The following is a 23,111-nucleotide window of genomic DNA, read 5'->3' on the forward strand; positions in this document are numbered from 1 at the left end:
CAGAGAACACACACGGGAGAGAAACCCTTCAAGTGCACTGTGTGTGGGAAGGCATTTTCACAGTCAGCTGTTCTTAAAAAAAACACCAGAGAACACACACAGGAGAGAAACCCTTCAAGTGCACTGTGTGTGGGAAGGCATTTGCACAGTCATCTGTTCTTAAAAAACACCAGAGAACACACAGGAGAGAGAAACCCTTCAAGTGCACTCTGTGCGGGAAGGCGTTTTCACAGTCACCACATCTTAAAGTACACCAGAGAACACACACGGGAGAGAAACCCTTCAAGTGCAGTGTGTGTGGGAAGGCGTTTGCAAAGTCATCTCCTCTTGTAACACACCAGAGAATACACACAGGAGAGAAACCCTTCAGGTGCACTCTGCAGGAAGGCGTTTGCACATTCATAAAATCTTCAAGTACACCAGAGAACACAGAAGCATCAGAAGATCTGCAAGGAGTGGAGTCTGAAATCAGCTTGTGAAAGTCAAAGTGCCACAATAAGCCCATCCCTCATGAAACACGAACCGGAAGAAAATCCCAGCTTGGACACTTTTAAAGGTATCAAGGTGAAATATGAAGAGGTGATGGTGAAATATGAAGAGGTGATGGTGAAGAGGGAAGAGGTGATGGTGAAATGTGAAGATGAAGATTCAACTCCAAAATCGGACCTTCACATTGATGGAGGCAACGTAAAGCAGGAGGAGAATTCTGACTGAGGCAGAGCGAGGCAACTCCCAGCAATTCATGGAAGTGGAGGTGTGGGTGGACTTGCTCCTAGACAATACAAAGTCAAATGGAGAACCGATATATGTGTAAGCTTGAGACGGTCGCTACAATAGATGCACCTTTGTCACAGGCCTTTAATGAAAAGAATGTGAAGTTGAACACTCAATTCCTAGGTTCAACCTGCAGAGTAAGAGCGAGCGGCCAGTCTTTGTGGACCCGTGGATTTGGGAGATCTCTGACCAGGAATGAGAGCCAAGAAGCCCCCAAGCATTCACTATGTTATAATAATTACATTTACTCGGTGCTTGCTTAATCGCCTCGGCAACTCGGACTTTTGTATCTCGTCTGAAACACTCGAAGAGCATCCCCAAGTAGCAGCTGCCCCTGTGTGGCACAGGGTGGTGGTCCTGCACCGGCCTGCATTTTTTTTCTGCCTGAGGACGACCGCTTGTGTTACGATTGAAACGTCGTGATCTATTATTATTTGTTCTACCTACGTGACTTTACTGAAAGAACCAAAGAGTATGTGAACAAGAGGCTGTCAGTAGGGGGCGATGATTGATATTTCTTCTCAGTTTGGTAATTTGTCGCTAATGTTTAGAATTCGCCAGCATGCAATGGCCGACTCGTTTTGAATGACACAATAGTATGTTTACATCCACTGTTAAGCAGACGGTGCATATTTTTAAAATAGCTTCTTGTTAATACGGCGTAACCTGATGCAGGATATTTCACTGCAGTAATTCAATTTTGTTAATATGCCTGTAAATAATTAAGAATGAATACTTGTCTGATTGTGCGTGTACATGTAACATTTTGTCTATGAGGGTCAAACATTGATTAAGTGTTCAAATCTAGATTGATTAAGTGATGTTAGGACAAAGTGTGTGTGTGTTTGGAAGTAACCTGTACAGAGAACTCGGGTGAGACCCGTTGTTCTTGTGATGCAGGTCAAAGGGTACTTTTGTGTTTCATGAAGCATCTGCCTCTGCAGCAACTCATCGTCTTTGAAATAGGGAGCACGGTCGGATCATTCATCAGTTACAAGGCATACCACTTAAAAGTTACACGTATAGGAGGAGGTACATTCTCTACAACACGAATTGTAGTTTTGTCTTACGTATTGACGTAGATTTTGTCTAACTGGGACTAGAAATGCTCCTTGCTGATTCACGTCTGGATGTTCATACCTCTCGCTTGAAGCAAACCCCACTGCTGTTGTTGAGATGCTGTGCACCAATAATGGTCCAACACATTGACGGCCTACAGGCCAGGAAAGTCACAACACTTACGGCACACGAAGGACGCATTCACGCAAGCGCCCCGTGCTCCGTTTTGAAGTTTTAAAATGAAACATCTTTGAATCGCGTTGTGTTTTGAATTAGATGATTGTTATTTCTTCATTAAAAGCTTATTTCATTTTACATCAGGAAGACTTCGTTGAGAAGGACATTTCGTGTGAATTTTCTCTCGTCGTTAAGTAGATGGCCTTGCCGGGGGTTCGGTTCGATGCGGACTTTCACCTGTTTGGGATTGCGGGATCGAGATAAGGCGACACGGAGCTGCTGGCCGTCTGCAGATCGATTCCAACGTAATCGAGCGTCTGTCCCTGCGCCTCCGTCGTTGGTGCAGGGGGTGCATGTCTCCGTTGTGGAGTTTCTGGATAATGTTTGGAATTGCCACAATTTTGACCGTGACACCAACATGCGTTGTGAATGACACAACGTTATGTTTTACATCTGCCGTTTAGCAGACTGCGCATATTGTGGTGAATGTTACTGGGGTAGTCAGGTGTACCTGTCGGATTTTAACCTGGAACGTCTGCAATGAATAGAGAATGTGCTACCACATTCTTGGTTCTTTCGGTAAAGTCACGTAAATAGAAAATAACAAAAACAAGAAAATTGGAAAATAATAAATTGATGAAAAGATGCCCATTGGTCGACTGAGATGACTGTGCCCCCCACAGTGTACACACACAGTGTACACACACACAGTGCACACACACACAGTGCACACACACACAGTGTACACACACACAGTGTACACACACAGTGCACACACACACAGTGTACACACACACAGAGTGTACACAATAATTTCAGTATATTTTTTGGTATACCCCTGTGAGCCATTCGGCTCTTGAATCAAGTGCAACCACAACAAACACAAACCCGAACAAGAAACACATCTTAAAGTGACTACTTTGTGTGACTCTGCAAACAGAAAATTCATGAAAAAAACAGCAAAATGTTTCTGAAAAAAGCACCGTACACCAACGCTGTGTGCTAAAAATCCCAGTGGGATGCAATGTCCACGTTGTTGTTGCTGAGTTCAAGGGAGGGAGCAATGGAAAATGAATCTAAATCAACTTAAACTCCAATCCCGCTCTGTGACGTCAGTACTCAGCATCACGTCATCGGTGTGAAACGCCAGAGGGAGGTGTCCCTCGCTAGTGACGTCATGTCACCAAGGTATTCACCCCTCCCCCGTCCACCGCGCTCTTGAACATGACATCACCTCCGCCTGGGTCACTGCCGATATCGTTCCAGTGCCAATCCTTATTTGGGCAAAGCTACGCCCAGTGACTGGCGGCTCATTAACATAATGTATTCGTTAAAGCCGTCGCGAGTTTTTTGCGACGGGTTCAGCACCCCACGACATGGGACGGATAACATTAACATAATTTATTCATTCAATAACTTATTTATTTACGGAGCAGCTCATTGTGGGAGGAGCGTGTCTCGTACCCCGGATGTGACGTCATGTCACCTGCTGCCGCATGACGTCACGAGGTAACAGGACGCTATCGCTTCCTGCACTGAAATCCGAGGTGAGAAATTCTCATTGCGGTTGTGGTGGTGGTAGTGGTGGTTGTTGTTTACCAAGGTAGAGCCTCGCTCTCTCTCGTAGGGATGTCAGTTGAGTAGCAGCGAGCATGGGAATCGATGTCCAGGTTGGAACTTTACAACGCGGAGCCTAGCCACGCGGGGCCTTGCCTCCTGCCCTCGCCTGATTGCATTCACTTTAATTATCTCACTTAAGTTTAATTTGTCTTCACCCGGCTCACCACTTTGTAACTTTGTTTTATTGTAAATATTCACGCAGTTTTTATTTTCTTTTGTTACCAGGCCAAGCCCGCTTGAGCTGCTATACCGCTCTTGTTATCAGAAGCGACCTGCCCACAACAACACAAGGTGAGGCTTTGTCAACGTGTGTGAATGTTTTGACTTAAAACTTTGGTGACTGCAGGAATTAATATTCTTGGTTTTTTCGGTAAAGTCACGTAGATCGAAAATAAAACAACATTATTTAATTATTTTAAATGAAGCAAAAACCCCACAACGTTTCTATGGCAACATTAATGTTGAAGATGCGAGTGCTTACAGGAATATTTATGACATTTGCCCTCTCATTGCGTGCCATGACAGTGCTGTTTGCACAGTCACACACAGTCACTGTAAGATGTTTTTCTTGGTCGTGTTTTTGTTTTGTTGCTTGTTGTGGTTGCACCCGATTCAAGAGCCGAATGGCTCACGGGACTATAACCAAAATTAATCGAACTGAAAATCAAAAAAACTGAAACCGCGTGATGAATTTTGGGGAAGTTTTTCACTGCATCTCCAAATATATATAAAAGGCAAAGTTGTGATTGTGTGTGTTGTCTGTTCAAAATGTTTAGCGTACTTCCCGACATGCAACAAACTGGAAACTTGCCATGTGGGTACTTTCCAGACTGTACACCGTGCAAACATTATACAAATACACTTTTGTGTTTTATTGGGGGGGGGGAGGGGAGCTCAATAATGTATAGATTTTTTGCACGGCAAGTGAGCTGTGACGTCAAATCTGTCACGTGACCCTCGCACGTGGAAGCGTCACGCATTGTAGTGTAGTGGTTAGCGTTGTCTGTGTGCGTCTGTGTGTGCCTGTGTGTGCGTGTCTGTGTGTGCCTGTGTGTGTGTGTCTGTGTGTGTGTCTGTGTGTGTGTGGAAGCCTAACGCATTGTAGTGTAGTGGTTAGCGCTACGCCGCGCTACGAACCCAGCGACCCGAGTTCGATTCCCGCTCACGGCCTCCACTGGCGACAATTATTTGAACCGCTTCTGGGCCTTCCCTAGGTCGACTCAGCCTAAAACGAGTAACTGTTGTGGTGTGAACATCGCCACTGGGGAGACAAAGGCAGCCGGACGTGGTAGATCCAAGTCCCGGGCGAAGCCGGGTAGTACAGTTAGTCATGAATACATGAATGAATATAGACGTGTAAGTCACGTGTGACTGTATATATTAATTCCTCCATGGCTCGATACTGACGTGTAGATGGTGTGGATATTCTTATTTTCTGTCTGCAGCTGACGCTGGTCTGATGGAGCAAATGCACTCAGCGCAGCAGCTCGGTACGACAAGTCAACAATGTGACCAGCGTGCATACAGCACGGATTGGACTGGAAATTTGACACAGCACCAGAGAACTCGCACAGAAGAGAAACCCTTCAAGTGCACTGTGTGTGACAAGGCATTTGCATGGCCATCAGTTCTTGAGACCCACCAGAGAACACACACGGGAGAGAAACCCTTCAAGTGCAGTGTGTGTGGGAAGGCATTTTCACGGTCATCTACTCTTAAAATACACCAGAGAACACACACGGGAGAGAAACCCTTCAAGTGCACTGTGTGTGGGAAGGCATTTTCACGGTCATCTGCTCTTAAAATACACCAGAGAACACACACGGGAGAGAAACCCTTCAAGTGCACTGCGTGTGGGAAGGCATTTCCAGATTCATCTACCCTTAAAACACACCAGAGAACACACACGGAAGAGAAACCCTTCAAGTGCAGTGTGTGCGTGAAGGTGTTTGCACATTCATCTACTCTTGTAGTACACCAGAGGACACACACAGGAGAGAAACCCTTCAAGTGCACTCTGTGCGTGAAGGCGTTTGTACGTTCATCTCTTCTTGTAGTACACCAGAGAACACACACGGGAGAGAAACCCTTCAAGTGCAGTGTGTGTGGGAAGGCGTTTGCAGATTCATCAAATCTTCAAGTACACCAGAGAACACACAGGAGAGAAACCCTTCAGGTGCACTCCGTGCGGGAAGGCGTTTGCACAGCAACAACAACTTAAAGTACACCAGAGAACACAGAAGCATCAGAAGATCCACAAGGAGCGGAGTCTGAAATCAGCTTGTGAAAGTCAAAGTGCCACCATGAGCCCATCCTTCATTAAACAAGAACCGGAAGAAAATCCCAGCTTGGACACTTTTAAAGGTATCGGGGTGAAACATGAAGAGGTGATGGTGAAATGTGAAGAAGTGAAGAGCAAAGGAGTGAAGGTGAAATGTGAAGATGAAGATTCAACTCGAAAATGGGACCTTCACATCGACAGAGGCAACGTGAAGCAGGAGGAGAATTCTGACTGTGAGGCAGAGCGAGGCAACTCCCAGCAGTTTGTGGAAGTGGAGGTGTGGGTGGACTTCCTCCGAGACAATACAAAGTCAAATGGTGACCCGGTAGATGTGTAAACTTTGCGTTTTAATAATTGTGTTTTTTAAATTTCATTTTGGGCACCTTTATAATACATGCCACAGGACCCGCATGAGCTTAATCCGGCACTGTCCGGGATACCGTTCCAGTGCCCAACCAGGCTGCTGAAAACACCGCGGGTGGAGTTGAGGGTGATCGGTGGAGGGTGTGAAGGGGTTATCAATTCTAGATTTAAAGCTTTCGTGACTGCAAGGTGCTATTCGGTAAAGTCACCTGATGAAGGCCGCTTGTATTGTGGCCAAAACGTCGTGATTTTTTGTTTTATTTTTTACCTACGTGACTTTACCGAATAAAACCAAAGATTATGGTGTGAAGGGGGCGAGTGATGCCGATGGGCGGCGAGGTGGTCATCCGAGAGGAAGCCCAGTGGGGAGATGAAGCAATGAAATCACTCCACGTGTCAGGCGCTGGGTGGATCACCGCACAGCGGCATCGTGGGAGGTGGCGACGGCACGTGGAGGTCTCTACCCGCTAGTGGATTGACCGTGGCTGATGGTGACGACGACGACGATGGATGTTGCTCACTCAACTCTGCGACGTACGAAACGCCGGAGACGCACGGCGATGTGCGGGGTGTTCAGCGGCACGGTGGAGCCGATGGCCTCCTTGCAGCCGCTGCACAGCTGACGCACGACGTGGAGCAGGGCAGGGAGCACGCTGTCCACTATGTCCTGGCAGCTGCCGCTCAGCTGACCCATAGCCTGCAGTAGAGCAGGGAGCACGCTGTCCACTATGTCCTCACTGTGGCTACTGCACAGCTGACCCATAGCCTGCATTAGGGCAGGGAGCACGCTGTCCACAATGTCCTCACTGTGGCTACTCCACAGCTGACCCATAGCCTGCATTAGGGCAGGGAGCACGCTGTCCACTATGTCCTCACTGTGGCTACTGCACAGCTGACCCGCAGCGTGCAGGAGAGGAGTCGGCGCGCTGTCCATGAGCCAGGACATCCCGGGGGGCCAGGCTGGGCCGTCCCTCTCCTGTCCGTTTGCGTGGCCGCTGGTGAACATCGGTCCCCAGGTGGCGACCGCTGCCGGTGGAGAGACGTCCTTCACGAGTCCCGAGTAGTTGTTGATCGTGGTGGTGGTGGTGGTGGCGTTGGAGCCGTTGATGTTCGAATCCCCACGCCGAGATCCTCCGAGGAGTTCCACCATCGGCTGCGTGAGTAGCAGAACCACAGTGAGCACAGCCGTGAAGATCGCCACGCTGGTGGTGGTGGTGGTGGCGAAGTTCTCCGCAGACCTCGAAGTGGAGGAGCGGCGTGGGGCGAGGTGGTTGCCTCTCCCGGAGCCGACTCCACTCTGGTCGCCCCAATGGATGCAACTTTGTCACAGGCCTTTAATGACAAGAATGTGAAGTTGAACACTCAGTTCCTAGGTTAAACCTGCAGAGTAAGAGTGGCCAGTCTTTGTGGACCTGTGGGTTGGGTTAATCTCTAACCAGGAGCGAGAGCCAATAAGCTCCCAAGCATTCATTATGTTATTATAATTCCATTCTAGATTTGAAGCTTTCGTGACTGCAAGGATACATACTCTTTGGTTCTATTCGGTAAATTCATGTAGGTAAAAGATAAAATAACAAAAATCACGAAGTTTCGGCCACAACACAAGTGGCCTTCATCATGACAGCACCGTCCCTTCACCTGATGAAGGCTACTTGTGTTGTGGCCGAAACGTCGTGATTTTTGTTATTTAATAATTCCATTTATATGGTGCTTGCTTAATCGCCTCTGGCATTTCGGAGTTTTGTATCTCGTCTCAGACACTCGAAGAGCATCCCCAAGTAGCAGCTGCCCCTGTGTGGCACAGGGTGGTGGCCCTGCACAGGCCTGCATGTGGACAAGAGCCTGTCAGTAGGGGGCGATGATGCGTTATCTCAGTTGTGTAGTTTGTAGGTAATGTTTAGAATTTTATAAATGTTGACCCAGACGCCAGCATGCAATGGCCTACTCGTTTTGAATGACGCTACAATAGTTTGTTGTACATACACTGTTAAGCAGACGGTGCCTATTTTTTAAAATAACTTCTTGTCAATGCGATGTAACCTGATGCAGTATATTTCAGTGCAGTAATTAAATTTTGTTAATATGCCTGTCAATAATTTAGAATGAATACTTGTCCGATTATGTGCGTACATGTAACATTTTGTCCATAAGGGTCAAACATTGAATAAGTGATGTTAGGACAAAGTGTGTGTTTTGGAAGTAACCTGTACCGATAACTCAGGTGAGACTCATTGTTCTTGTGATACAGGTCAAAGGGTATTTTTGTGTTTTCAGGAAGCATCTCCCTCTGCAGCAACTCATCGTCTTTGAAATAAGGAGCACACTCGGATCATTCATCAGTTACGTGGCATACCACTCAAAGGTTACACGTAGAGGAGGTACATTCTCTGCAACACGAATTGTAGTTTTGTCTTACGTGTTGACGTAGATTTTGTCGAACTAGGACATGAAATGCTCCTTGCTGATTCACGTCTGGATGTTCACGACCAAGGGTTGAAGCGAACCTGACCGCCTGCGGCGCCCCTCACAACCATTTGCGGCCTTGGGCCAGGAAAGTCACGAAAAAAATTGCACGCGAACGACGCCTCCACGCAAGCTCCCGATGCTCCGTCTTGAAGTTTGAAAATGAAACAACTTTGAATTGTATTATGTCTTGAATTGTATAATTGTATTTCTTCATTAAAAGCTTATTCATTGAAAACGACATTTGGTGTGAATTTTCTCTCGTCGTTAAGTAGATGGCCTTGCCGGGGGTTCGGTTCGATGCGGACTTTCACCTGTTTGGGATCGCGGGATCGAGATAAGGCGACACGGAGCTGCTGGCCGTCTGCAGATCGATTCCAACGTAATCGAACGTCTGTCCCTGCGCCTCCGTCGTTGGTACAGGGGGTGCGTGTCTCCCTTGTGGAGTTTCTGGATAATGTTTGGAATTGCCACAATTTTGACCGTGACACCAACATGCAATGACCTGTGCGTTGTGAATGACGCAACGTTATATTTTACATCTGCTGTTTAGCAGACCGCGCATATTGTGGTGAATGTTACTGGGGTAGCCAGGTGTGCCTGTCGGATTTTAACCTTGAACCCCTGCAACAAATAGAGAATGTGCTACCACATTCTTGGTTCTTTCGGTAAAGTCACGTAGATGGAAAACAAAAATAAAGAAAAAATGAGTTTTTTTATTATTTAAATCGTCATTTTATTTTTTTCTTTAATGAAACATTTTAATTTACGTGACTTTTTAAATTTTGATTTAAAGCTTTCGTGACTGCAGTAATTCATATTCTTAGCTCTTTCGGTAAAGTCACGTTGAGGGGAAACAATAAAATAATAAAATATATATAAAACAATACAAATTATCACGACGTTTCGACTGTAACACAAACGGTCGTCATCAGGTGATGATGACGACCGTTTGTGTTCTAAAACAATTTTGTGTTATAATTTTTTTATTGTTTTATATATTTTATTATTTTATTGTTTCCCTTCAATGTGACTTTACCGAAAGAGCTAACAATATGAATTTCCGTGACTTGACGGAAAGAACCAAGAACGTTAATTCCTGCAGTCGCGAACGTTTTAAGTCAAAAGAGAATGCGCCACCACTCGGCTCGCCTCAATCTGCGTGGAGGCGTGGGGGTGGGGGTCAGCCTGAGAGAGTTTCTCACCGGCGCAGAACTTCCACGCAGAGGCTCCACGCAGCTTCGTGCGGAGCGACAGGCCAGGCAGCTCCCACACAGCGTGGTGCAGCTCGTTAACATTTATAGTCTTGCTTCTTTCGGTAAAGTCACGTAGATAGAAAGTAACAAAAACAAGAAAATTGGAAAATAAAAAATTGATGAAAAGATGCCCATTGGTCGACTGAGATGACTGTGCCCCCCACACTGTACACACACACAGTGTACACACACACAGTGTACACACACAGTGTACACACACACAGTGTACACACACATAGTGTGTACACAATAATTTCAGTTTATTTATTTTGGTATACCCCTGTGAGCCATTCGGCTCTTGAATCAAGTGCAACCACAACAGACACAAACACGAACAAGAAACACATCTTAAAGTGACTGTGTGACTCTGCAAACAGAAAATCCATGAAAAAAACGGCAAAATATTCCTGAGAAAAGCACCGTACCCCAAATAGTTCAAGGGAGGGAGCAATGAAAATGAATCTAAATCAACTTAAACTCCAATCCCGCTCTGTGACGTCACTACTCAGCATTACTTCATCGGCGTGAAACGCCAGGGGGAGGTGTACCTCGCTAGTGACGTCATGTCACCAAGGTATTCACCCCCCACCCCGTCTACCGCGCCCTTGAGCGTGACGTCACCTCTGCCTGGGTCACTTTCGTTATCTGTTCAAGTACAATCCTTATTTGGGCAAAGCTACGCCCGGTGACTGGCGGCTCATTAACATAATGTGTTCGTGAAGGCCGTCGCGACGGGTTTCAGCACCCATGCCCCATCCCTCCACGTATGGGCCGGGTTCATTAACATAATTTATTTAAATTAACACCCGCTCGTTGCGGGAGGGGAGTGTCTTGTACCACGCAAGTGACGTCATCTCCTGCTGCCGCGTGACGTCACGAGGTAACAGAAATCTACCGCTCCGCGCGTGAACTGAAATCCGAGGTGAGAAATTCTCATCGCGGTTGTGGTGGTGGTGGTTGTGGTGGTGGTTGTTGTTTACCAAGGTAGAGCCTCTCTCTCTCGTAGGGATGTCAGTTGAGTAGCAGCGAGCATGGGAATCGATGTCCAGGTTGGAACTTTACAACGCGGGGCCTAGCCACGCGGGGCCTTGCCTCCTGCCCTCGCCTGATCGCGTTTGCTTCAATTATCTCGCTTAGTTGAGCAATCTTTGTAAGAAAGTAATCTACCAGGCTATGCGTTTATTGTGTGTTGACCGACTCTCTGTTTTGCATTGCATTACATTTCCAAGTTTTACTCAGTTTGTTTGATTAAGTGTGCTTTTGATTTAAAGCTTTCGTGACTGCAGGGATTTATATTCTTGGTTCTTTCGGTAAAGTCACCACCACGTAGAAGGGAAACAATAAAATAATAAAAATATAAAACAATAAAATTCTCACGACGTTTCGACTGCAACACAAGCAATCATCATCAGGTGTGAAAACCATCAGCAAGAACATTTTCTTGCTGTGGTTTTCACGCTGTGGTTTTCACACCTGATGATGATTGCAAGAACATTTTCTTGCTGTGGTTTTCACACCTGATGATTGCTTCTTGTGTTGCAGTCGAAACGTCGTGAGAATTTTATTGTTTTATATTTTTATTATATTATTGTTTCCCTTCTACGTGGTGGTGACTTTACCGAAAGAACCAAGAATATAAGTGTGCTTTCTCTCTCTCTCTGCGTGTCCTCGTGTTATTATTATTTCCTGCAGTCACTAAAGTTCCAAATCTCTCATTGACACAAGGCCGTAATTATAATATATAATAATTATAATATGTTATAATAATTATAATATATATTGGTGGGGGACATATCCCCCCACAATAATCAAATATGCTCAAAATGTCCCCCCAATATATTGCTATAAAAATATTTTTTTTAATAATAATTGCTATGCTATGTTAATAAAAACAACAATTTCGCTAAACCTTGGCCACAAAACCAGGACTTGTCTTCATATAACAATGCGTAGATTTGTGTTTATATGATTGCGTTGTACTTTATGAATCCCTAATCTCTGCCATTACATACTATGAAACAAGAAAAGTTAAAAAAGAAACAACACAGAGCAATGTAATACAATACAATATTATACATTATTGTATCAAATAATACAAATTCCATCCCATGTGTTAGCGAAATTTTTCAATATTTTAGGAAATGTCAGGAAATTAGTTTTAAAATTTAGATTTTTTCTTTCTGGGGGGGACCCCAGACCCCCTGGTAGATTTGGTCTCCCCCAATCTTGACTCCATGGCTACGGCCTTGTTATTCTGTCTCTCACTGTTCAAATAAACCTACCGTTAACATTATAAACTGATCATTTCTTTGTCAGTGGGCAAACGTACAAAATCAGCTGGGGATCAAATACTTTTTTCCCTCACTGTATGTGTGTATCTCTCTCTGTGTGTCTCTGTGTTATATCTGTCTCTGTCTGTGTGTCTCTCTTTCAAATTGAGCAACCTTTGGAAGAACGTGATCAACCAGGTGGGGTGTTGACTGTTATGTTGGCCGACTCTCTGTGTTGTATTGCATTACATTTCTAAGTTAACTAGGTTTGTTTTCTCTTGCATTTGTACCTGATGATGATTGCTTGTGTTGCAATTGAAATGTCGCATGCTATGTGCACACAGCGTTGGTGTACGGTGCTTTTTGTGGAATATTTTGCTGTTTTTCCCTGGATTTTCTGTTTGCACAGTCACACAAAGTCACTTCAAGATGTTTTCTTGTTCATGTTTTAGTTTTTTTTTGTTGCGGTTGCACCCGATTCAAGAGCCGAATGGCTCACAGGGCTATACCAAATAACTGAACTATGACCTATCCCCCCCTCCCCAAGCCTGTTAGCCACGCCCCATCACCCCCCCACCACGTCACTCCCCCCCCACACCCTCCTCCCCAAGGCTGTTAGCCACGCCCCATCACCCTCCCCCACACACGTCACCCCCCTCCCCTAGCCTTGTTAGCCACGCCCCATCACCCTCCCCCCCACACACGTCACTCTCCCCCCCACACCCTCCTCCCCAAGCCTTGTTAGCCACGCCCCATCACCCTCCCCCACACACGTCAGCCCCCTCCCCACCCCCCCAAGGCTGTTAGCCACGCCCTGTCACCCTCCCCACCACACACACGTCACTCCCCCACCTCACCCCCCCTCCCCATGTCTGCTAGCGAGCCACGTGACAGGCAACGAGGAGACAGAGCGAGGCCTCGTGGCGAGGCTCACTGAGGAGGAGGATTTGACGAGGACGACGATGGCGGAGCTGCGGGGATCGTCGTCGTTGTTGGTGCCCGTGGGGCTCTGTGTCGCGTGCTGTGTCGGTCTCGTCGCCTGTGCCGGTGTAGAGACCGACGCCACGGGTACAGCAGCAGCAGGAGCAGCAGCAGGAGCAACAGCAGCAGGAGGAGGTGAGTGATATTTTTGTAATTTATATATTCTCACAATAAGGAAAGGCAGTGTCTATTTGTGTCATCCCTTCACGTGAAGTCCTCGTCACAACAGCAACGTTTTGAGGCATAAGCAATTATAAAATAACATTTAGACTTAAAGCTTTCGTGACTGCAAGGATTCATCTTCTCGGTTGTTTCGGTAAAGTCACCACGTAGAAGGGAAACAATAAAATAATAAAACAAAATTCTCGCCTATTATGTTTTTATTATTTTATTATTTCCCTTCTACGTGGTGACTTAACCGAAAGAACCAAGTATAATAAAACTCTTACTACATAGGATCACAAAGTGGCGTCACACACAGAGTTACTCGTTAGCTCATCAAGTTGTGTTATGGGTGGGGGAGGGGGGTCAGTGTGTTGATTGGTAATCGATGCTTGCCAATGCGTTGATTGGTAATCGATGCTTGCCAATGCGTTGATTGGTAATCGATGTGTGTCAATGCGTTGATTGGTAATCGATGCTTGTCAATGCGTTGATTGGTAATCGATGTGTGTCAATGCATTGATTGGTAATCGATGTGTGTCAATGCGTTGATTGGTAATCGATGCTTGTCAATGCGTTGATCTGCTTGCGTTGTGATCGAAACGTCGTGATTGTGTTTTGTTTTAATATAATTTTATTGTACTTCTACACACGTGACTTTACCGACAAAAACATCACAACGAGTAATTTTATCGCGGTCACGAAAGCTTTAATACCTCATTAACAGAAAGAGTTTTGTTTACTCATTTTGTTGTGTTTGTCAGCCCCAGTGTTCTGTTTCGATTTAAAGCTTTCGTGACTGCAAGGATTCATCTTCTTTGGTTCTTTCGGTATAGTCACCACCACGTAGAATGAGAATAAAATAATAAATTGATAAAATAAAATAACACAGTAAAATTCTCACGACGTTTCGGCCACAACACAAGCGGCCTTCATCAGGTGAAGGGACGAGACTGTCTGGAGGACAGCGCTGATGAAGGCCACTTGTGTTGTAGCCGAAACGTCGTGATAATTTTACTGTGTTATTTTATTTTATCAATTTATTATTTTATTCTCATTCTACGTGGTGACTTTACCGAAAGAACCAAAAAATAGAGTTTTGTTTCTTCATTTGGTTGTGTTCGTCAGCCCCAGTAAGCCACGTCGTGACGCTACAGAACTTTAAACGAACACACCGCACTAACACGTACACAACAAGTACCAGCACTGTGTGTGACACTCATTACTCCTATTGATTTCGTGTGTGTGGGGGGATGTGTGTGTGTGTGGTGTGTGGGGGAGGGGATGTGTGTGTGTGTGGGGGATGTATGTGTGTGTGGGGGGGGATGTGTGTGTGGGGAGGGGATGTGTGTGTGTGTGGGGAGGGGATGTGTGTGTGTGTGGGGGGATGTGTGTGTGTGGGGGGATGTGTGTGTGTGGGGATGTGTGTGTGTGGGGATGTGTGTGTGTGTGGTGTGTGTGTGTGTGGGGGGGGATGTGTGTGTGTGGTGTGTGTGTGTGGGGGGGGATGTGGGGGGGGAGGGGATGTGTGTGTGTGTGGGGAGGGGATGTGTGTGGGGGGGGGGATGTGTGTGTGGGGGGGGGTGTGTGTGGGGATGTGTGTGGGGGGAGGGGATGTGGTGAGTGGGGGGAGGGGATGTGTGTGTGTGGGGGGAGGGGAGAGAGATCCATTGTCATTGTTACAGGATCCAATTATTATTGTGTGGTGACATGCCCTGTTGATTGTTAATTGTGTCTGTGTAGTTAACTGCAGGGCACACGGCCTCTGTGGGACTGTTAGAGGGATGTGAATGTCACGGCTACCCTGCCAGCTGAATGTATTTGTGTCATTCACGGTACTTCACAGATAACCGGAAGGTTTTAATGATGATGGCATTTTACTTGGAATTATCATTGAGCTTTCAAGGAACTTTTTTTCACCACTAATTTATTAACGTCCCTAACGAGAGTTGTTGTTGTTGTCACCACGTCTACGGTGGTGTTAATGTGTTTGTGTTTTCACATCGTTGGAATTGTAAAGCTCCCGCTTTTGCTCTTTTGTTAGGTCGTGGGGAATCCAATGGCGGTGCTAATTGAATGTTCGCAGTCACTAATTCAAGGTGTCTCCTTAACAACAACAACAACAACAACAAAGTTGAGCACCACCCTCCCCCCCAGACCTGCAAGTTAGTCATTGTTAGTCATTGAAGTTAGTCATTGAAGTCATTAAAGTTAGTCATTGACTAACTTGCAGGTCTGGGGGGTCAGCCATTGACTAACTTGAATTTTTCACCCCCTGGGTCATTCTCATCGTTTTCACAAGTTCCGGTGGTTTCTGATGTTTCTCTCAATTACCACGACTCACGGTGACCCCCCCCCACCCCCCCCACTCCGTCACCTCCACCGCAATCCCAACCCGACCCACAGCCCCCTCCGCGCCCCCACAGAACATCACGTGCGTGGCCCTCAACTCCAGCAGCCTGCTGGTCAGCTGGGAACCGCCACCCGCTCACGGCCAGCAAGACGGCGGCGGCGTCACGGGGTACACGGTGGCCTACAGGGAGCTGCCCAGCCAAGGCGTGGCGCACGCAGCAGACGCAGACGACGGCTCGGGGGATGGGGACGACGACGACGACGACGAGGAAGAAGAAGGGGACGACGAGGAAGAAGGGGACCACCAAGGGGAACACCAAGGGGACCACCACCAAGGGGACGAGGAAGGGGACGGCACGGGAGGGCGGCCGAGCCGGGGGGGCGGCTGGCGCCGGACGCCGCGTCAGCCCGCGTACCGGAGGAGCGTGACGCTGCACGGGCTGACCAGGTGGGCCCCCTACGAGGTGACGGTGCGGGCCTACACGGGGGCCGGCCCGGGGCCCTCGTCGCCGCCCGTCCAGGCTCGCACGCGCGACGATGGTACGTCAGGGGGGGGGGCGCCGTGTTCCCGGCCGGCCGCACCGTAGCCGTGCCGGCCGCGCCGTAGCCGTGCCGGCCGCGCCGATGCTCCGACGTGGCTCCCGAGTGTTTTCCCTCCTGATCTTGGCGTCTTCGCAGCTAACGGTCGCGTCTGGCCCGAGTCCTTCCCTGTCGGCTTGCTGCACCGCTCCTCTCTCTCGTGTCATGCCAAATGATAATTGACGCGGCTCTGGGATGAACACCCACGCCAACTTGGGCCGTGAAATCATTTTCGTCTCCATCTGGTTAATTTTCCCCGTCTGCATTTTTAGCGGTCGCCCTTTGCTTGAGTGCCCCCCCTTCCCCCCCCCCCCCCCCCCGCGTGCCGCCCAAAGTTCCCACCGCGGAGCTCCGCAAGGGGTCGTGGACTGCACGCCCATCAACCATTTTAGTGTCCGTCCCTTGGGGTGCACGGCTGAGACCAGGCCACTTTAGGTTGGAATGGGCTCCTGGGTGTACACCCACCGCCGGAGTGGAAGAATGGCAGGCACATCTTACAGATGACTAGCCGATGGTCATTGTCCAGATCGGCTCCACGGCAGGTTCTGGTCTCAAGGGCACGGGCTCACATCCGCTGTTGCATCCACTACGTAGTCCGGCAGATGGTTCTTGCTTGGACTCGGCATGCATCCGTGATGTTGTGCGGATGCGCCGATGCCGGAACAGCGTGTTGGTAATTACAAGCCCATGGGCTGCACAAAAATCTAGCGGCCTCCTGCCGTTGTTATTGAGCTGATCTGGCCCACGCCTTCCAATCACTCCAGACCAGGTGCCTCGCGCATTGAAGTCGCCCAACGGGATGACTCTATCCCGAGTGGCCACTTTTGCTAGCACCTGTGACAGGAGGTCATAGAAGCCATAGACAGACACAGATACACAAAGACATAGACACAGACAGACACAGAATTGATGAAGACCAAATCCTCCTCCTCACGAACTTCATCCAACAACACCGCTCAGCTATGCAATCTGTCTGTGTTTGTCTGTCTGTGTCTCGCTGTCTGTATCTGTCTCACTTTTTCTCTCTGTTTCCCCGTGTCTCTACGTCTCCCCATTTCTACCCGTGTCTCCCCGTATCTCCCCGTGCCTCCCCAATCTCGTAGCCACCACCACCACTACCACCTCCCGCTCCTCCCCACCCTCGTCCGGGGTGTCTACGGGAGACAAGGCGACGCTCCCCTCCAGCGGCAGTAGCAGCGCCTCCATCAGCTTCCTGTCGGTCATAACGGTGCTGGCGATCCTCCCCTTCCTGATGTGCACCGTGTGGGGCAGAGGGAGCGCCGGCAAGCGTCCCGGTGAGCGGCGGTGGCGTTGCGGTGGCTACGGAGATGTTGACTGCCTCGCTTGGTGCTTGGGAGGTCGTGGGTTGGATCCAGACTCTGACGACGCCTGCTGCTCCCGCTGTTTATTTAAAGTTTGCGGTGTCTCTCATGATCATCATCACAATGGCTGAGATGTTGACGACCTCGCCTGGTACACAGGAGTCCGTGGGTTACATCTCCGCCCCTGACACCTATATATTTGGAGTTTGCGGTGTCTCCCTCATCATCATCATCACGGTGGCTATGAGATGTTAACTACCTCGCCTGGTACGCAGGAGGTCATGGATTCTATCCCGACCCTGACACTTCCTGCGTTTACGCGTTCAGAGCCATTTGGCTGCTGTTCTTTATTTGCCACCCGATGACGACGATGATGACGATGATGATGATGACGACGATGACGATGACGACGAGGATGATGACGATGATGACGACGATGATGACGATGATGACGATGATGACGATGATGACGACGGTGATGATGACGACAATGACGACGATGATGACAACGATGACGATGATGATGACGACGACGATGATGATGTCGTCGACGATGATAACGACGACGATGACGACGACGACAATAAGCCACTGAGTTCAGCTGTCACTTGTGATAGCCGGCGTAGCTTCTACTAAACAAGTCACGTAGTAGCACAGTGGGGGGCTTACCCGGTAAGATACACAAACAAGGTATTGGTGTTTGTATCTATATACTTGTTATAGATTTGTTAAACGTTGCTCTACTTTGCACGTGCCGACGGCGGCGCATGTGTTTGTGTTCGTGTTCGCGTGTTCCATTTGTCGCAACGTTCCGCGTAGATTTTTCTCGTTCCCCAGCAGACGAGCGAGGAGGAAACGCCCCGAGCCTGGTCCCCGAGAAGGATACCGTCTCTGATTGCAGGTAGCCACCGCCAACACAGCTGCCGCCACCGTGGTGGAACAGAAACAATCTGAATTTTAAGACCTCGTCCCCCCCCCCCCCCCCCCCCGGTTGACACCGCCGGATGAAAGCCGCTCCCTAAGTGGTCGCCACACCACGCGGGGCGACGCGACACAGCGCTCCGTACGTACCTAGCGCTCACGCGCTAGGTACGTACGTATCACTCTCACGCTAGGTTAGCACGTATCATTCTCACGCTAGGTAAGTACGTATCACTCTCACGCTAGGTTAGTACGTATCACTCTCACGCTAGGTTACTACGTACAGGCTCACGCGCTAGGTACGTACGTATCACTCTCACGCTAGGTTAGCACGTATCATTCTCACGCTAGGTAAGTACGTATCACTCTCACGCTAGGTTAGCACGTATCATTCTCACGCTAGGTAAGTACGTATCACTCTCACGCTAGGTTAGTACGTATCACTCTCACGCTAGGTTACTACGTACAGGCTCACGCGCTAGGTACGTACGTATCACTCTCACGCTAGGTTAGCACTTATCATTCTCACGCTAGGTAAGTACGTATCATTCTCACGCTAGGTTAGTACGTATCACTCTCACGCTAGGTTAGTACGTATCACTCTCACGCTAGGTTAGCACGTATCACTCTCACGCTAGGTAAGTACGTATCACTCTCACGCTAGGTTAGCATGTATCATTCTCACGCTAGGTTAGTACGTATCACTCTCACGCCAGGTACGTACATATCATTCTCACGCTAGGTTGGTACGTATCACTCTCACGCTAGGTTAGTACGTATCACTCTCACGCTAGGTTAGTACGTATCACTCTCACGCTAGGTACGTACGTATCACTCTCACGCTAGGTACGTACGTATCACTCTCACGCTAGGTACGTACGTATCACTCTCACGCTAGGTTAGTACGTATCACCCTCACGCTAGGTGCATACGTATCATTCTCACGCTAGGTTAGTACGTATCACCCTCACACTAGGTTAGTACGTATCACTCTCACACTAGGTTAGTACGTATCACCCTCACGCTAGGTTAGTACGTATTACTCTCACGCTAGGTTAGTACGTATCACTCTCACGCTAGGTTAGTACGTATCACCCTCACACTAGGTTAGTACGTATCACTCTCACGCTAGGTACGTACGTATCACTCTCACGCTAGGTTAGCATGGATCATTCTCACGCTAGGTTAGTGCGTATCATTCTCACGCTAGGTACGTACGTACCACTCTCACGCTAGGTTAGTACGTATCGCCCTCACGCTAGGTTAGCACGTATCACTCTCACGCTAGGTTAACACGTATCACTCTCACGCTAGGTTAGCACGTATCATTCTCACGATAGGTGCGTACATATCATTCTCACGCTAGGTTAGTACGTATCACTCTCACGCTAGGTTAGTACGTATCACCCTCACGCTAGGTTGGTGCGTACCATTCTCACGCTAGGTTAGTATGTATCATTCTCACGCTAGGTACGTACGTATCACTCTCACGCTAGGTACGTACGTGTCACTCTCACGCTAGGTTACTACGTACACGCTCACGCGCTAGGTACGTACGTATCACTCTCACGCTAGGTTAGCACGTATCATTCTCACGCTAGGTAAGTATGTATCACTCTCACGCTAGGTTAGTACGTATCATTCTCACGGTAGGTTAGTACGTATCACTCTCACGCTAGGTACGTACGTATCACTCTCACGCTAGGTACGTACGTATCACTCTCACGCTAGGTTAGTACGTATCACCCTCACGCTAGGTGCGTACGTATCATTCTCACGCTAGGTTAGTACGTATCACTCTCACACTAGGTTAGTACGTATCACTCTCACACTAGGTTAGTACGTATCACCCTCACACTAGGTTAGTACGTATCACCCTCACACTAGGTTAGTACGTATCACTCTCACACTAGGTTAGTACGTATCACCCTCACGCTAGGTTAGTACGTATCACCCTCACGCTAGGTACGTACGTATCACTCTCACGCTAGGTTAGCATGTATCATTCTCACACTAGGTTAGTACGTATCACTCACGCTAGGTACGTACGTATCACTCTCACGCTAGGTACGTACGTATCACTCTCACGCTAGGTACGTACGTATCACTCTCGCGCTAGGTTAGTACGTATCACCCTCACGCTAGGTTAGTGCGTATCATTCTCACGCTAGGTACGTACGTATCACTCTCACACTAGGTTAGTACGTATCACCCTCACGCTAGGTTAGCACGTATCACTCTCACGCTAGGTTAGCACGTATCACTCTTACGCTAGGTTAGCACGCATCATTCTCACGCTAGGTGCGTACGTATCATTCTCACGCTAGGTTAGTACGTATCACTCTCACGCTAGGTTAGTGCGTATCATTCTCACGCTAGGTTAGTATATATCACTCTCACGCTAGGTTAGTATGTATCATTCTCACGCTAGGTACGTACGTATCACTCTCACGCTAGGTACGTACGTGTCACTCTCACGCTAGGTTACTACGTACACGCTCACGCGCTAGGTACGTACGTACACACTCACGCGCTAGGTAAGTACGTATCATTCTCACGCTAGGTACGTACGTATCACTCTCACGCTAGGTTAGTACGTATCACTCTCACGCTAGGTTAGTACGTATCACTCTCACGCTAGGTTAGTACGTATCACCCTCACGCTAGGTTAGCACGTATCACTCTCATGCTAGGTTAGCACGTATCACTCTCACGCTAGGTTAGTACGTATCACTCTCACGCTAGGTACGTGCGTATCACCCTCACGCTAGGTTAGTGCGTATCACCCTCATGCTAGGTTAGTACGTATCATTCTCACGCTAGGTACGTACGTATCACTCTCACGCTAGGTTAGCATGTATCATTCTCACGCTAGGTTAGTACATATCAGTCTCACGCTAGGTACGTACGTATCAGTCTCACGCTAGGTTAGTACGTATAATTCTCACGCTAGGTTAGTACATATCACTCTCACGCTAGGTACGTACGTATCAGTCTCACGCTAGGTTAGTACATATCACTCTCACACTAGGTACATACGTATCACTCTCACGCTAGGTTAGTACTTATCACTCTCACGCTAGGTACGTACGTATCACCCTCGCCTACTTTCTCCGCTCCCTCCAGCGACTACGGGAGCAACGTGCTGGCCGGTGACGGCGGAGACGGCGGCGACACCGTGGAGATGACGCAGCTGCACGTGGAGGTGGAGGAGGTGGTGGAGGTGGTGGAGGTGGAGGAGGTGGTGGAGGTGGTGGAGGTGGAGGTGTAAGGGGAGGAGGAGGCTGACGGTGACAAGCCCTGCCGATGGTTCTCTCCCGGCCTTCATTGGTGCACTGGATACTGACACCGAGCCCCCAGCAGCCTAGTGAGGGTGTACGCGGCACCGGGAATCTTTGTGTTTGTGTGCGCAGCGTTTGCAAGTCCGCCACTGGAGTGTGGTATTGTTTTTGTTATTATCCTCACGTTGATTAAAAGTAATTTCCCCCCCCCCCGACTTGATTTTCAAGCTGTAAATCGTGGGGGGGTGGCGGTGTCCCGTACTCGCCACAAAGAGACCCACAGACTCGCCACAAAGAGACCCACAGACTCGCCACAAAGAGACCCGCAGACTCACCACAAAGAGACCCACAGACTCGCCACAAAGAGACCCACAGACTCGCCACAAAGAGACCCACAGACTCGCCACAAAGAGACCCGCAGACTCGCTAGAGACTCGCAGACTCGCCACAAAGAGACCCACAGACTCGCCACAAAGAGACCCATAGACTCGCCGCAAAGAGACCCACAGACTCGCCACAAAGAGACCCGCAGACTCGCCACAAAGAGACCCGCAGACTCGCTAGAGACTCGCAGACTCGCCACAGAGAGACCCACAGACTCGCCACAAAGAGACCCACAGACTCGCCACAAAGAGACCCACAGACTCGCCACAAAGAGACCCGCAGACTCGCCACAAAGATACCCACAGACTCGCCACAAAGAGACCCACATACTCGCCACAAAGAGACCCACAGACTCGCCACAAAGAGACCCACAGACTCGCCACAAAGAGACCCGCAGACTCGCTGGAGACTCGCACAACTTTATTGACGACCCGGTGAGTGGTGAGTGGTGGTGGTGGTTGGTGAGGCTGTTTGCGTGCTCTGTTGGGGTGCGTCCACGACACATTTTTTTCCCGGAACGATGCGAGCGTCGACAGAAAAGCGTCGTCCGTTCGACTCGCCCTTCCCCCCCCCCGCGTCGCGGTTCTGTTTGACGTCGCTCCCGTGTCCCAGGGTTGGTTGTGGGTCACGTGGTCTGTCATGGCCTCCTCCTCTCTCCCTGCCTGCCTGCCCCCAGAGTGAGGGCACTTGGCGGCTGTTTTGTTTGCTGGAGACATTGTGGTGGTGGCGATGGTGATGGTGGTGATAATGAAGGTGCCAGGTTCAACACTCACCTGGGCTGGAACTCCTCTTAGCAGGAGGACACGTGATGTTGTTCGCGACGCCGTTTTGCAAGTCGTGCACGAGACTCGAACAAGAAACTAAAC

General features: G+C 48.8%; 1 protein-coding gene and 1 long non-coding RNA gene across 2 annotated transcripts; both read left to right on the top strand.

The window, feature by feature from the left end:
* The first annotated feature begins 5,489 nt into the window (after nucleotides 1–5,489).
* Nucleotides 5,490–8,975, top strand: LOC142912401 (uncharacterized). Its single transcript, XR_012934057.1, has 2 exons — nucleotides 5,490–7,431; nucleotides 8,549–8,975. It is a non-coding gene; the product is annotated as an uncharacterized LOC142912401 (long non-coding RNA).
* Nucleotides 8,976–10,925: 1,950 nt separating this feature from the next.
* On the top strand, nucleotides 10,926–21,851 carry LOC142912433 (uncharacterized). The gene is made up of 6 exons (XM_076060631.1): nucleotides 10,926–10,977; nucleotides 13,143–13,379; nucleotides 15,813–16,298; nucleotides 17,441–17,632; nucleotides 18,479–18,560; nucleotides 21,707–21,851. The coding sequence occupies exons 2-6, from the start codon at nucleotides 13,226–13,228 to the stop codon at nucleotides 21,849–21,851; spliced, it is 1,059 nt and encodes a 352-aa protein (XP_075916746.1). The 5' UTR covers nucleotides 10,926–10,977; nucleotides 13,143–13,225.
* Nucleotides 21,852–23,111: the final 1,260 nt, after the last annotated feature.

Source organism: Petromyzon marinus, unplaced genomic scaffold (assembly GCF_048934315.1).
Source record: "Petromyzon marinus isolate PM22_M1 ecotype Great Lakes invasive population unplaced genomic scaffold, UKy_Petmar_22M1.pri1.0 PM_G_Scaffold_20, whole genome shotgun sequence".
NCBI classification, from domain to species: domain Eukaryota; kingdom Metazoa; phylum Chordata; class Hyperoartia; order Petromyzontiformes; family Petromyzontidae; genus Petromyzon; species Petromyzon marinus.